General features: G+C 57.0%; 2 protein-coding genes across 3 annotated transcripts in view; both read left to right on the top strand.

Annotated features, from left to right (window-relative positions):
- LOC113213536 (N-acetylneuraminate lyase-like) overlaps window positions 1-7,688 on the top strand; it is an 18,303-nt gene extending 10,615 nt beyond the window's left edge. The window contains exons 1-7 of one of the 2 annotated variants that reach the window (XM_026432644.2): window positions 4,887-5,017; window positions 6,038-6,093; window positions 6,174-6,247; window positions 6,333-6,478; window positions 6,566-6,734; window positions 6,962-7,279; window positions 7,371-7,688. In XM_026432644.2, the coding sequence (XP_026288429.1) occupies window positions 5,015-5,017; window positions 6,038-6,093; window positions 6,174-6,247; window positions 6,333-6,478; window positions 6,566-6,734; window positions 6,962-7,279; window positions 7,371-7,513 (909 nt within the window). In that variant the 5' untranslated portion in view covers window positions 4,887-5,014 and the 3' untranslated portion in view covers window positions 7,514-7,688. Of the gene's footprint in view, window positions 1-4,886; window positions 5,018-6,037; window positions 6,094-6,173; window positions 6,248-6,332; window positions 6,479-6,565; window positions 6,735-6,961; window positions 7,280-7,370 lie in introns of those variants that run through there. The other variant, XM_052266916.1, reaches the window with a different exon arrangement.
- A 1,171-nt stretch (window positions 7,689-8,859) lies between these two features.
- The window catches only part of LOC113213419 (protein Wnt-4-like), a 47,443-nt gene continuing 45,153 nt past the window's right edge, over window positions 8,860-11,149 (top strand). The window contains exon 1 of the mRNA XM_026432484.2: window positions 8,860-9,311. Coding sequence (XP_026288269.1) covers window positions 9,235-9,311 — 77 coding nt within the window. The 5' untranslated portion in view covers window positions 8,860-9,234. The remainder of the gene's footprint in view (window positions 9,312-11,149) is intronic.

The raw sequence follows: 11,149 nt of genomic DNA, 5'->3' as shown, positions 1-11,149 counted from the left end.
TATCTGTGCAGCGTTGCGCTTCGCTATCGCTCCGCGCAACGCTTAGGCATGGGGTGGCATGGGGCACAGACGCCGTGCGTCCACCTGGACGTGGCACGCCACGCCCGCCCGCGGAGAGCCCTGGTCGATTGCGGGCAGACCCGTGAACCCTCGGGATCCGGTAATCCCCTGTCAAAAAGGCTTTGTCCGCAATCGACCGTTCCGACCCTCCGGACCCAGAGATGTCCGCAATCGACCGTCCCCCGGGGGACAGCCCCGTTCTCTTGTGGTCATACTGAACCGGATGCCGGCTTGCCTATTGTGTACAGCACACCGAGGCGTCTAAGGCACTGCAGTAGGAAGGACGGGGCTGATGGACCACCCTAATAGTCTCCACTTAACAAACGGATAACCGACATGGGGTAGACGACGACGGCTGACGAGCGACAGGCGGTAGTGGCGGGACGTGGAGACGCTCTCGCTCGCTCGACCTGTACGTCCTACTAGCTCTTAGCTAACCTAAGGCGTTAGTCGAAGTACACTAGTTTTGGAAGGGGTCGATGGTCTGCGGGCCGAGTGACGGAAGAAGACACGCGATCGCGATGATCACGATTCAGCGCACTGATGAACATCGAGGAGTGAGGTCTCTCGCTCCTAAGAGAGAGCAACGGGGACCTGCCCGATCGCTACCTGTCGCGACGCCTCGGGTCCAGCAATGGTTGAGCCGGCTTGGGGGTTATTATAGGTTTTTTGTGGTACGAGATGCATCCATAATGTCGCTCTTGTTTAGCGGCGCATGTGTCTCTCTCCTTTGGCGGCGCGAACACAAAACAACGTCACTGAATTTTAGCGAGCAACGTGACTTTCACGTCTACCCGGAGCACCCACACACTCACACTTTTGGTCACGATACAAGAAGTCTCACGGTCGAGGTTATTGCTTGCCAGCTGAGGCGCACGAGTCGAGAGAAATCAGGCGGACACTTCCCATTTTGGACAAGTTTTTAGCGGTTTTTATGAAAGAAAACCACGAGTGTCGAAGGATGCGAAAGGCCGAGGCGACCCGCTGAGCGCATACACTAGCAGTAGCGTGTAAACCCCCCCCCCTGCTTTCTTTATTTTCTCCTGTCCGCAATGTTGTCACGTAATTATGAGTGCGTACTTCTGCCTTTGGCAAGGAATTGAGCATGAGCATATTCTAGTCTTGTTTGTTAATCATTTAATAACAGTGGTCTATTTCGAAAGCGCGACGGTTCGTGAGCACATATCAGCCCCACAGGACAAAACTACAACAAAAGGACACAATCGTGTGTATGTGTGCGCGTGTGCGTGTGCGAGCAGAGGGGCGAATAAGAGAGATAAGTCCACGGCGGGAGACACGTCTGCTAATCCCCCTTTACGACCCTCCGCCGGCCGGACTTACCAATCGCGAGTGTTTTTATCCCCCCCTCTCCCTCTCTCCCTCACACGCACGCACGCACGCACGCACTGTCTCTCTCTCTCCCTTTCCCTCCTTTACGATTGTGTGTACACACACAAAACACACACACACACACACACACACACACACACACACACACACACACACACACACACACAAACATACATACGATGACTTTTAGTGCGCTCGAGCCCAAAGGCGAGCCCGCGGTCCCCGGAAAAAACCGAACAGGAACAGGCCGAGGCCCTGATCCTGGAAGTCTTCGATAAACGGGGGAAGTGCCACCGCGGCTAATCCTAATTCACTGCACAATACCCGACCTAATTCTTACGAATGCTCGCGGCATTAGAGATGAAGGAGGGAGAGAGAGAGAGAGAGAGAGAGAGAGAGAGAGAGAGAGAGAGAGAGAGAGAGAGAGAGAGGGGTCCTGGAGGGGCGATCAAGTCTGACTGACCCCACATTCAAAAAAGCAGCGTACGTGAATGAGCCTGGGTGTGTGTAAGGGGGGTGGGGGTGAAATTTCCCGCCGTGAAAAAGAACGAAGCACAATATTGGGTTGTAGCGAGCTTTACTTCGTCTGCCTCCTCATCTTGTCCTCCAGTATGGCCCTCGCCACGCCGCCGGGCTGGCGCGCGGGCGGCTGCTGCGCCCTGGGCCGCGCCTCGCCCTGCTCGTCCAGCTGCAGCGCCTGGTCCAGCAGCGCGCGGCAGGGCCTCGACAGCGCCGCGGGGAAGCGCACGTCGAGCCGGAGCACGAGGTCGCCCCGGGGCTCGCCCCGTGGCCCGTGGGGCCCCTGCGACCCGCAGACTGGGAGGCCCTCGCCCGCCAGGCGTTTCTCGAAGCCCGGCCTGTTCCACATTGAAACTTCAACTTAAACTTCAAAAAGGCCCCCGCAGGATTGTAAATTCAGCCCGGTATAAATGTATTCCCCTTCCGTAACCATTTTAGATAGTCCCCAAGACTGTCTACCAGAGAAGGGAAGAACTTGCCTCCACCCCCCCTCCCCCCGCCCTCTTTCCTCGCTCTTTCTCGTTTTTTTTCCTGGTGGGATAACTTTGTCATGGCGCTCAAACTGTTTTCATCAACCATGAACTTTCTTACACTGTTAAAAAAATCGATTGTAATTTTACGAATTTTGTTGGCAACTTTTTACGCAATTCAATGTTTGTAAAATTACAAACTAAAACACTTGTAAAAAAAATTGCAAACGTGTTTTGAAATTTCACAATCTGCGATCTGAAAATTAAAAACGTTAATGTGGATTTTCAGTACGTTAGGGTTTGAAAGATTAAAATAATCTGCCATGTACAGGGAGTACGTGAGCCATAGACGGTCTAGGGATCAGCTCGTAGAACTGTAAGAGTGTCACCTACCTCTGAGGGTAAAGTCACAGCAAATATACGGGAGCGCTTTCCAGGCGCCCCGCACTGAACGAATGCGAACGGCGCCGTACCTAACTAAGGAGAGGTAGCGGGGACCGGCGCGCGCTGGAATTAGACCAATTATTTGGGGCACTTGGTTGACTTTTTGCTCAAAAACAAATGCGTAGCCAGCTACAGCATTGTGTTACAGATCATACCGCTCAAAAATACATGTCAGTTTCTTGTGCAAATTTTAGTTAAATACTAATAATTGCTCTTGGAAGAGACGCGCTGACCACAACGCCATCGGGCGGCAGTTCTTTAGAGTACAGTTGCTGTTTCGTCGCATGCAAGTCCAGAGTCACAACGGGCTTATAGGTGTGGAGGTTCGTTGTACTGTAGTAAACCTGATGGAGGACTTGTGCAAGTCCTGTTTCATTTGGTTTTACTTCGCAAAATTACAAACTGCAATCGGAAAATTACAATCAAATCTCACATTCCCGATAGAAAGATCACAATTTTACAATCGCAAATTGTAAAATTACAAATGTTTCCTAATTTTCAGAAGACAGATTTGAATTTTCAGAAAACTGTTATGGATTTTAATAACTAATTGCAAAATTGATAATGTTATGAAATTTCCCAACCACGTTTGCAATTTTACAACTGATTTTGATGTGAAATTTCACAACTTTTTTAACAGTGTAGCAGGTGAAAAGTACGCAAGCCCCTCTAAACGTAAACAGTGCACGAGCCACACGATCCCAGGGTCTGCCCGGAAGTGAAGAGAGTCGCGCGTCTACCTCACTATGTCGGTGATGGCGACCCGAATGAGCCTGTCGTCCAGAGTGAGGATCTCGACGGTGCAGCCGGTGAGCGCCTGGCGCAGCGACACCGACTCGCTCTGCACCAGGTCCGCGCCGTCGCGGACGAAGCGGTCGTGCGGCAGCTCCTCGAGCAGCAGCACCACGTCGCCTGGGGGGTGGGTGCCCAACCAGTGAGCCCATGGGAAATGACGTCAACATAACCCTATCCACGTATCGACGTAGATGCATCGTTGACTCCACGCACTCCACGCGAATGTACGTTATTCACGTGGATTCGACGTCAAATCACGTAATCACGTAGATAACCGTGGATTCCAATGTAAATTTTCTCATGGGGCGAGTGAGTGCAGTGGACGTGGACAGCAATGGATGAGTCGCCAGAGGGCGGCCACCGCCGAGGCCACCGCTTACCCGGCGGTCGCCCCGCATCCTGGTGACCCTGCCGCCGGAACTCGTATCTGGTCCCCGATGGAGCACCGGGCGGCACATCGACGGCGAAACTACGCTCGCGCAGAGTCGTGGCGTCTCCCCCTGAACTGGTCGGGACCCTGGTGTGCACGGTGCAGGTCTTGGTGACGCCTTCGTTGATCTGGAAAGGGTTGAGATGTCGCTCGGGTCGACGGAAGTGTTTTATGAACGGCAGTTGTTATGCTGTGCCTCGTTCAGGGTGACGCGTAGTGACGCCACGATGGTCTCTGGGGGTTCAGGCTTCTCGACGTCGAAGTGCACGCGGTCTCTGAGCTGGGCCAGGAACGGGTTGTCGGTGCCGAAGAACTTCCTGGAAACATTTGTGAAAGAAACAAATTGCATTCCACAGTAGTGTTGTATTAGAATGGTTTTCGTTTTTCTCTTTTTGTTTGGACCGGTCTAGTTGTGCCCCTACCCCCCTATTTATACGGCACGCGTTTGGAGAGGTTTACCCTACTTGAAGTTGAAGCTACTGTCACTTACGTCGCGACAGTAGGCGATCGGCCGCTGCTTCTTATAAAAAGGCTAAAAAGCATGGTGTTCGCCCCTCTCCCCTTTTCCATTTTCAAGACCAGGTCTGGATCCTCTCTCTTGTACTGTGCGATTCGGGCGTACGTAAATGGCAAAAGAAAAGGATAAAGAAAAAGAATCCAGCAAAACAGAAGGAAAAAAAGGGTATTAGTTTGTTCCCCCGCCCGTCTGGTACAAGTTGGTTGGATCCGCTGTTGGCATCGTTCACTGGTTAAACTCTGTGGGCTTGACTGTCTGCTGTTATCGCCCGGGCGTCCGAGAGCCGGTAGAGACGAGGAGGAGGGGGGGGGGGGAGGCAGACGGCAGACGCTCTGGGAGCGACGAGAGAGATTTCGTAGTCACCAACCAGTCAGTTCCACCTCAGACGCTCCCACCGGCGCGCAAGTCCACAGACACTCCGGCCGCATCATGGTGAGTGTGAGTGGAGCGAGAGTCCGAGTTGAGATTCAAGTTCGTCCGGGATTCATTCAAATAACGAGCCTACAAAAATGTCATTCCTGCTCTGACTTTTACTTGGACGTGATGGACTCATTCTTTCACTTAAACGTAGACGTTCAAGTAATGCAAAGTACTGTGCGCCGCGTCAGGTTCCGAAGCCGACGGAACCAGCGGCGCGTCCCCGCCCTCCCCAAGGTCCCCAAGGCGTCACCAAGGTCCCCAAGGTCGGCAGCCTCTCGTCCAATTTGTTTTGCTCGTGGAAGTGGCGCGCTTTTATCAAGAGGAGGCAGCTGGGGCAACCGGAGGTGTTGGCAACTGCGGCCACCCCGAGGGCCGTGGCACCGAAGGCGTCTTGTCGTTTGTTAGGTGCCTCCTCTTGGAGCCCCCAACTCACTGAACGAACCTTCGGATTCCATTCTGCTCGCGCCCGGTCGTCGCCGAGCGCCCGGCAGTCAGGCAACCCATTCGGCACGCACGCTCGGCGCCGTGCCGAACACGTCGCGTGCAGGATGCACCCGTGCGCGGTTCCCACCCCCATTGAACGCGCTCGGAGCGGAACTCGTCCTGGTTGGCTCGCAAGACGTCTGTGTTGCCTCCTCAGAGAACCGAATTTGTCCCAGAGGAAAGTCCTTCAGCCAGCAGCCTGAGTTCAAACCGAACCTGTCCGTGTAAAGTCCCCGGTACCTTGCCAGTTTCTAACCTGCTAGTCGGCGAGCTAGTCGGTGTGATTGCCGTTCTCTCCGTTGCTGTTTTAACGCGTCCTGCTCATGGGTGAAGAGCGGCGAGTGTGTTACGTCTATTTTTCGATGTGATGGCGCCTGATAATGTATCGCGTGGGAGTATGTGAGAAAGTCGCGGTCAGAGGGGTCGGGGTCAGAGAAAGCGGGCCACTATCTTCTAGCCCCTCAGCTGGTTGGCGTAAACACCACACCTCTTTATCGGTGACTTTTAATTCTTGATAAAAAATGTTTTTTCCTTTTGTCGCTTTTGCAGAAGCTGCAATTTGAAGGCCTTATGGCCCCAGTTTTCACCGCTTTTTCCGCCGATGGGTAAGCAGCGAAAAACAAGCGCATCCTGCCTGTACCACGCATGTGTAACTCTCTCTCTCGCTTGATCCCTCTCCACACAGGCAACGAGTTAATCTAGCCGTAATCAAGCACTATGCCAAGTTTCTGGCAGAGAACGGCATTCTCGGCGTACTCGGTAAATATCGTCTGCTAGACTGCTAACTGTTTTCGCCGAAGGCTTAGTCTGTGTGCTTTTGAGCTGAGGAGAACTCTGCTTCTAGTGAATGGTACGTCCGGGGAGGGCATGTCCATGACGCTGGAGGAGAGAAAGGCGACCACCGAGGCCTGGATCGACGCCTCCAAGAGCAACGGCATCCACGTGCAGGTGCAGGTGGGCGGCACCAACATGCCCGACGTCCTGGAGCTGGTGAGTCGTGTGGGGTACAAGTTGCGATTAGCAACCCGTGTGGAGTTTTAAAACAACGCTCTACCCTCTCTTTTCTTTTTTGACAAGACGAGACATGCTGAGAGCAAGGGTGCCCACTCCATCCTGTGCCTCCCGGAGCTCTTCAACAGGCCAGCCAACGCGGCCGAGCTCATCGAGTACCTCGGCGCTGTGGGCGCCGCCGCCCCCAAGACCCCTCTGCTCTACTACCACAACCCCGGCTACACCTCCGTCAACTGTGAGTACCGTATGCCCGGCAAAGGGTGGACGACTCGAATATTAGGGGGACACAGGGGGTACACCTGGAGTATAACAGGAGTACACCACACCCCGAGTACACCAGGAGTATAACAGGAGTACACCACCCACACCCGGAGTACACTACACCCGGAGTACACCTGGAGTACACCCTACTGTCAGCCCGGGACACAGGAGCACACCCTGACTTTGCGTCGCTCTCCGCAGTGGACGTGCCTTCCTTCATGACGTCCGCCGCCCGCGCCATCCCGACGTTCGCCGGCATCAAGTTCACCGACACCAACCTGGAGATGGGCATCAAGTGCGTGCGCCAGGACGGCGGCGCGCACAGCGTGTTCCTGGGCTGCGACTACGTCCTGGCCGGGGCCTTCGCCCTGGGCTTCTCGTCGAGCATCGCGACCTGCCTCAACCTCCTGCCCAGGCTGTGCAACCGCATTCTGCAGGCGGTGCAGAAGGGCAGCGTCCTGGAGGCGAGGGAGGCGCAGGACACCCTGAACAAGGCGGCCCAGGCCATCACCAAGAACGGTGAGTTTGTCCTAGGCGCCAGCCCTCAAACCTTTCACGGCGTCGGGTCGTATCCTCCTGGGCAACCCCTTTATTCTACTTCGCATTTCAGGCAAGTGGGTGCCTGCCATGAAGGCGGCCATGAAGCTCCTGACTGGACTCGACATGGGACCCGCCAGAGCGCCGCTCCAGTCCCTCCCCGATCAGCACATCCCCACCCTCAACAAGGACCTGTCTGATCTCAAACTGCTGTGATATGTATTTCGAAATAAGCGATGTAGAGCAGCGGGAGCGTCATTTTCATTTTAAGTGTCATATTTCATCGGAGTTGTACGACTATCATCAGACTGAATGTGAAATAACGATCAAATTACTAAAAGCGATAGATCACCAGTTAATAATGAATAATTAAATACTTCATACATACATACTTGCGCAGGCATAAATCACCCTTCCACGTTACGATAGCAAACACAAACCATTTACTACTTTTAGGGGTGGGTGTACCTGAAGGTTCGCTGCGCGTCGCCGTGGAACGGGGGCAGGCTCGCATCGCCGTGGACCTCGTACAAGGCGCGGCTCTTGGGGTCGACGAGCACCTCGTAGGCGCGGGCGGCCAGCGCGAAGCGCCTGTCGTCCTCCGCGCTGCCCCCGGCGGCGTCCTTGGCATCGCCGCGCGCCCCCTCTGCGGGCAGGCCCTCTACCGGGGCGAGCAGCACGGGCGTACGGAGGCGGGCGCGGTCTGGGTGCAGGCTGAGCGCCGACCGACGAAATCTAGTGAACAGAAATAACACATCTTGCGGGGGAAAGAGGCGGGTAAACCAAAGATGGAACGACATAACTATTCGTGGCTACGTACGCCCTCTTGACGTCCAGCTGGCTGCAGGACCTGTCCAGCCCCAGCGCTCCGAACAAGTCGACGCCGTCGACGCCCATGCCGCGCCGCGTTGTTGTTGCTGGAGCGACCGCCGATGCGAGTTGTATCCGCGAAATCCCGTCAGCACTATTTTATTTGTTTTGGACTGTGTGTGCCGTCAGCTGTTTCAAGCGCACGTTGCTGGGTAACCAATCAGAGGAAGGCAACAGGGCGCGCGGGCTTTTTCGAAAAGAGTGTTTGCCTCCGTTAAACATGTCAGTCTCCCCACTCTCTCTGGAGGAGGAGGGCGCTGAAGCGCGCGCCGGCGCGCTGTTTGAATGTGAGCACACTTTCCCGCCACTTTCTCCCTTGGGGTATTGCAGATCCAACCCATCGAACCCCGAATTGGAACGGGGTGCAGAAGGCTACCTGGCGGTGAAAGGCGGCGTAATGAGCTGGGGCGATATGTGGTGCGCGCCCCGTTCCGCCCCGCCCGGCCACGGGTAGCAGGTGCCGACGGGGGGTTGGTACCCGGCGGGGTAGGTACCTACCGTAGGTAACCCTCGGTACCCTTCCGGGGCGGCGGGGCGCCAATGGGCAGGCGCGCCGCGCCCGCGCTGTGCCCCAGCCTCGCGCTCCCATTGGAGGAGAGGTGCCTCGCGCCGGCGGGGGGAGGGCGAGGGGAGGGCGGGCGAGGGCGGTGGTGGGGGAGGTCCTGCCTCCAGCCAGGGCTCCGCACCGCTGCCGCCGCTCCTCGCCGCGGGCCGGGCCGAGCTCAGCCTGCAGAGAGTACTTGGCAGCCGAGGTGTTCGGGCGCGTCGTGTCCCTCCGTGTGCCCCTCCGCGTGTCCCTCGCGTGTCCGGACGTTCGTGCTCTCGCGTGCCCCTCGCCGGTCGACCCCCGCAGCGGCGCGGCCCCCTGCCCAGCGCGCCCAGCGCCCTGGTGGATGTGCGCGAGTGGTCCATGGCCCGCGCCCATAGCTCAGCCGGCGGGGTGGCGCGGCTGAGTGGCGGTTGAGGGCGGCGGTGACAAAGAGTGTGGTGGTGGTTGACCCGCTGGTTGACGAGTGCGGAAGTGCTTCCATAGTGGTCTGGACACATACAAGACGTGCAGCGCCAAGATGACGGCCCATCGGTCGACCTGGGCGGCCACGTTTGCCGTCATGCTGCTTTTGGAGTCGACCGTCGCCAACTGGTGGTAAGTCTGCCGACTGCCGACTTGTCAAAGGGTCTCTAGAACCTTCTCGGCGTGCACTTAGCCGGTGACGGAGCAGGTCACCGACCTCTCTGATGGCAGAGGGAGAAGGGAGGAAAGGGGGGGGGGGGCTGGTATTGGTGCCTCATGCACAGATGCACTTGTTCAAACCGCCTGTAAAGCGGGCTACGACCTCTTTCGGCCCTCTCCCTCCCTACCTCCCCCCTCTCCTGCCTAGGCCTGGCAGCCCCGCCGCGCACCCCGCGGGAGCCCCTAAGCGGCCTCTGCGCCTCCCCCGCGAGCTCTGCAAGCTCCGCGAGTGCACATGACCCGGCGGGGTGGCACGCCGACGGCACCTACCGCCCCTGCCCTGCAGCCGGCGCCTCGCGGCCCCGACGATCCCCAACCACCCCGTGATCGGGCTTATCCCACGGGGCCGATACCTCGAGATCAATCGGGTAAAACGGTGAAGGTGAAGCGGGGTTCGGAAAGCATCGACGCAAGTGGCTCCTTCACTGTCAGCGTGGAGAAAGACTGTGGTGCCGAGAATCTGTTACAACGCTAAGTATGAGTAACATCTCCTGAGATTCGCGAGACCGTAAAATCAGGATGCCAAAGCGAACGGTTTTACCTGTGGGTTGACGAGTGCTAGTTGATGCACTGTGTCGCAAAGCATTATGGACGAAGCCTCATGAAGTTTCGCACCCCCATCTGCGCTGAAGGACGGGCCCCCGAAGGTGCGGGGTGGGGGAGGAGCGGTAGGTGCTTGGGTACAAAGGACCCTTTGTACGAACAGCCGAAGATCGTGTTCTGATATGGGAGTGCCTTGCAGCTGATATGAACTCTCACTTTCTTTCTCTCCCTCTAACTCCCCCCGTCTCGCTCGCTCCCTCGCACGCCTCAGGTGGTCGTTGGCGGCATGCTTACAAGTCATAAACCCGGCGGCACAGCTCGGCCCAGCGCGGTGCGGGTGACATGCCTTATGCCGCTCCCGCAAGTTCAACCCCTACGCCCCGCCCCCGCACGTACCCCTCTCCATATACCCCGCTTACTGCCCCTCCACACCCCCGTCCACTCGCTCCCAAACTCACCTCGCCTCTTCTTCCTTCTCCCTCTTTTTCCATCACTGTGAAATTTCGTTTGACCGGCGCAGATGTGTTCGTGTCCGGCGGATCGGTCGTCAACCCCATGCGCCCCCCCCCCCTCTCCCCCCTCTTTCCCCTCCCCGTCAAAGACGATATGATCGCCGTGGTTTAGTGGCTCGCGGGGCGGGGCTGGCGGGGCGGCAGGCGACTGCGGGCGACAAGGGGCGCAAGTAGGCTCGGCAGAGGGGAGGATGGCCGTGGACGCGGAGGGGGTGCAAGTGTACGTGAGATTCCGAGACGGGGGAGGGGGGGGGGGCGAGTCCGTACAATAAAGCGAAAAGAGGAAACACGACTTCTACTTTGTGAGGGATTTGAATGTGTCGCATGGAAGCGGGAAATGAGTTTGAAAGCACAGTGCAAACTCGACACTGGCTTGGGTGCTTGGGTCTTGGGAGCTCTGCACCCTACGCACCTTGAGCACAGGCACCTTGTGCACCTCGTGCACCGGGCGGGGCGGGGCAGCAGATTGGGAGCGGTGCGACAGTGCGACCACCCTGGTAGAGAGGTGCCTGGGCCCGGCCGGCGGCGGGCTGCCTATCGATACATCGACGGGGGGATCGAATGATCTTCGGCAGAGATGGGCAAAGACCCGCTAGAAACATTCTGATCTCGCTGTCGATCCAAGGAGATTGCGGAATGAAGGCAGAACGATTTGTCCTGCTCGCATCGCTCTCGTTTCCTATGAGATGTTTTATT

This window comes from Frankliniella occidentalis, unplaced genomic scaffold (genome assembly GCF_000697945.3).
Source record: "Frankliniella occidentalis isolate FOCC.00 unplaced genomic scaffold, Focc_3.1 Scaffold1, whole genome shotgun sequence".
NCBI lineage: Eukaryota > Metazoa > Arthropoda > Insecta > Thysanoptera > Thripidae > Frankliniella > Frankliniella occidentalis.
The sequence above is the reverse complement of the archived record's forward strand: the minus strand, read 5'-3'. Positions and strand labels throughout refer to the sequence as shown.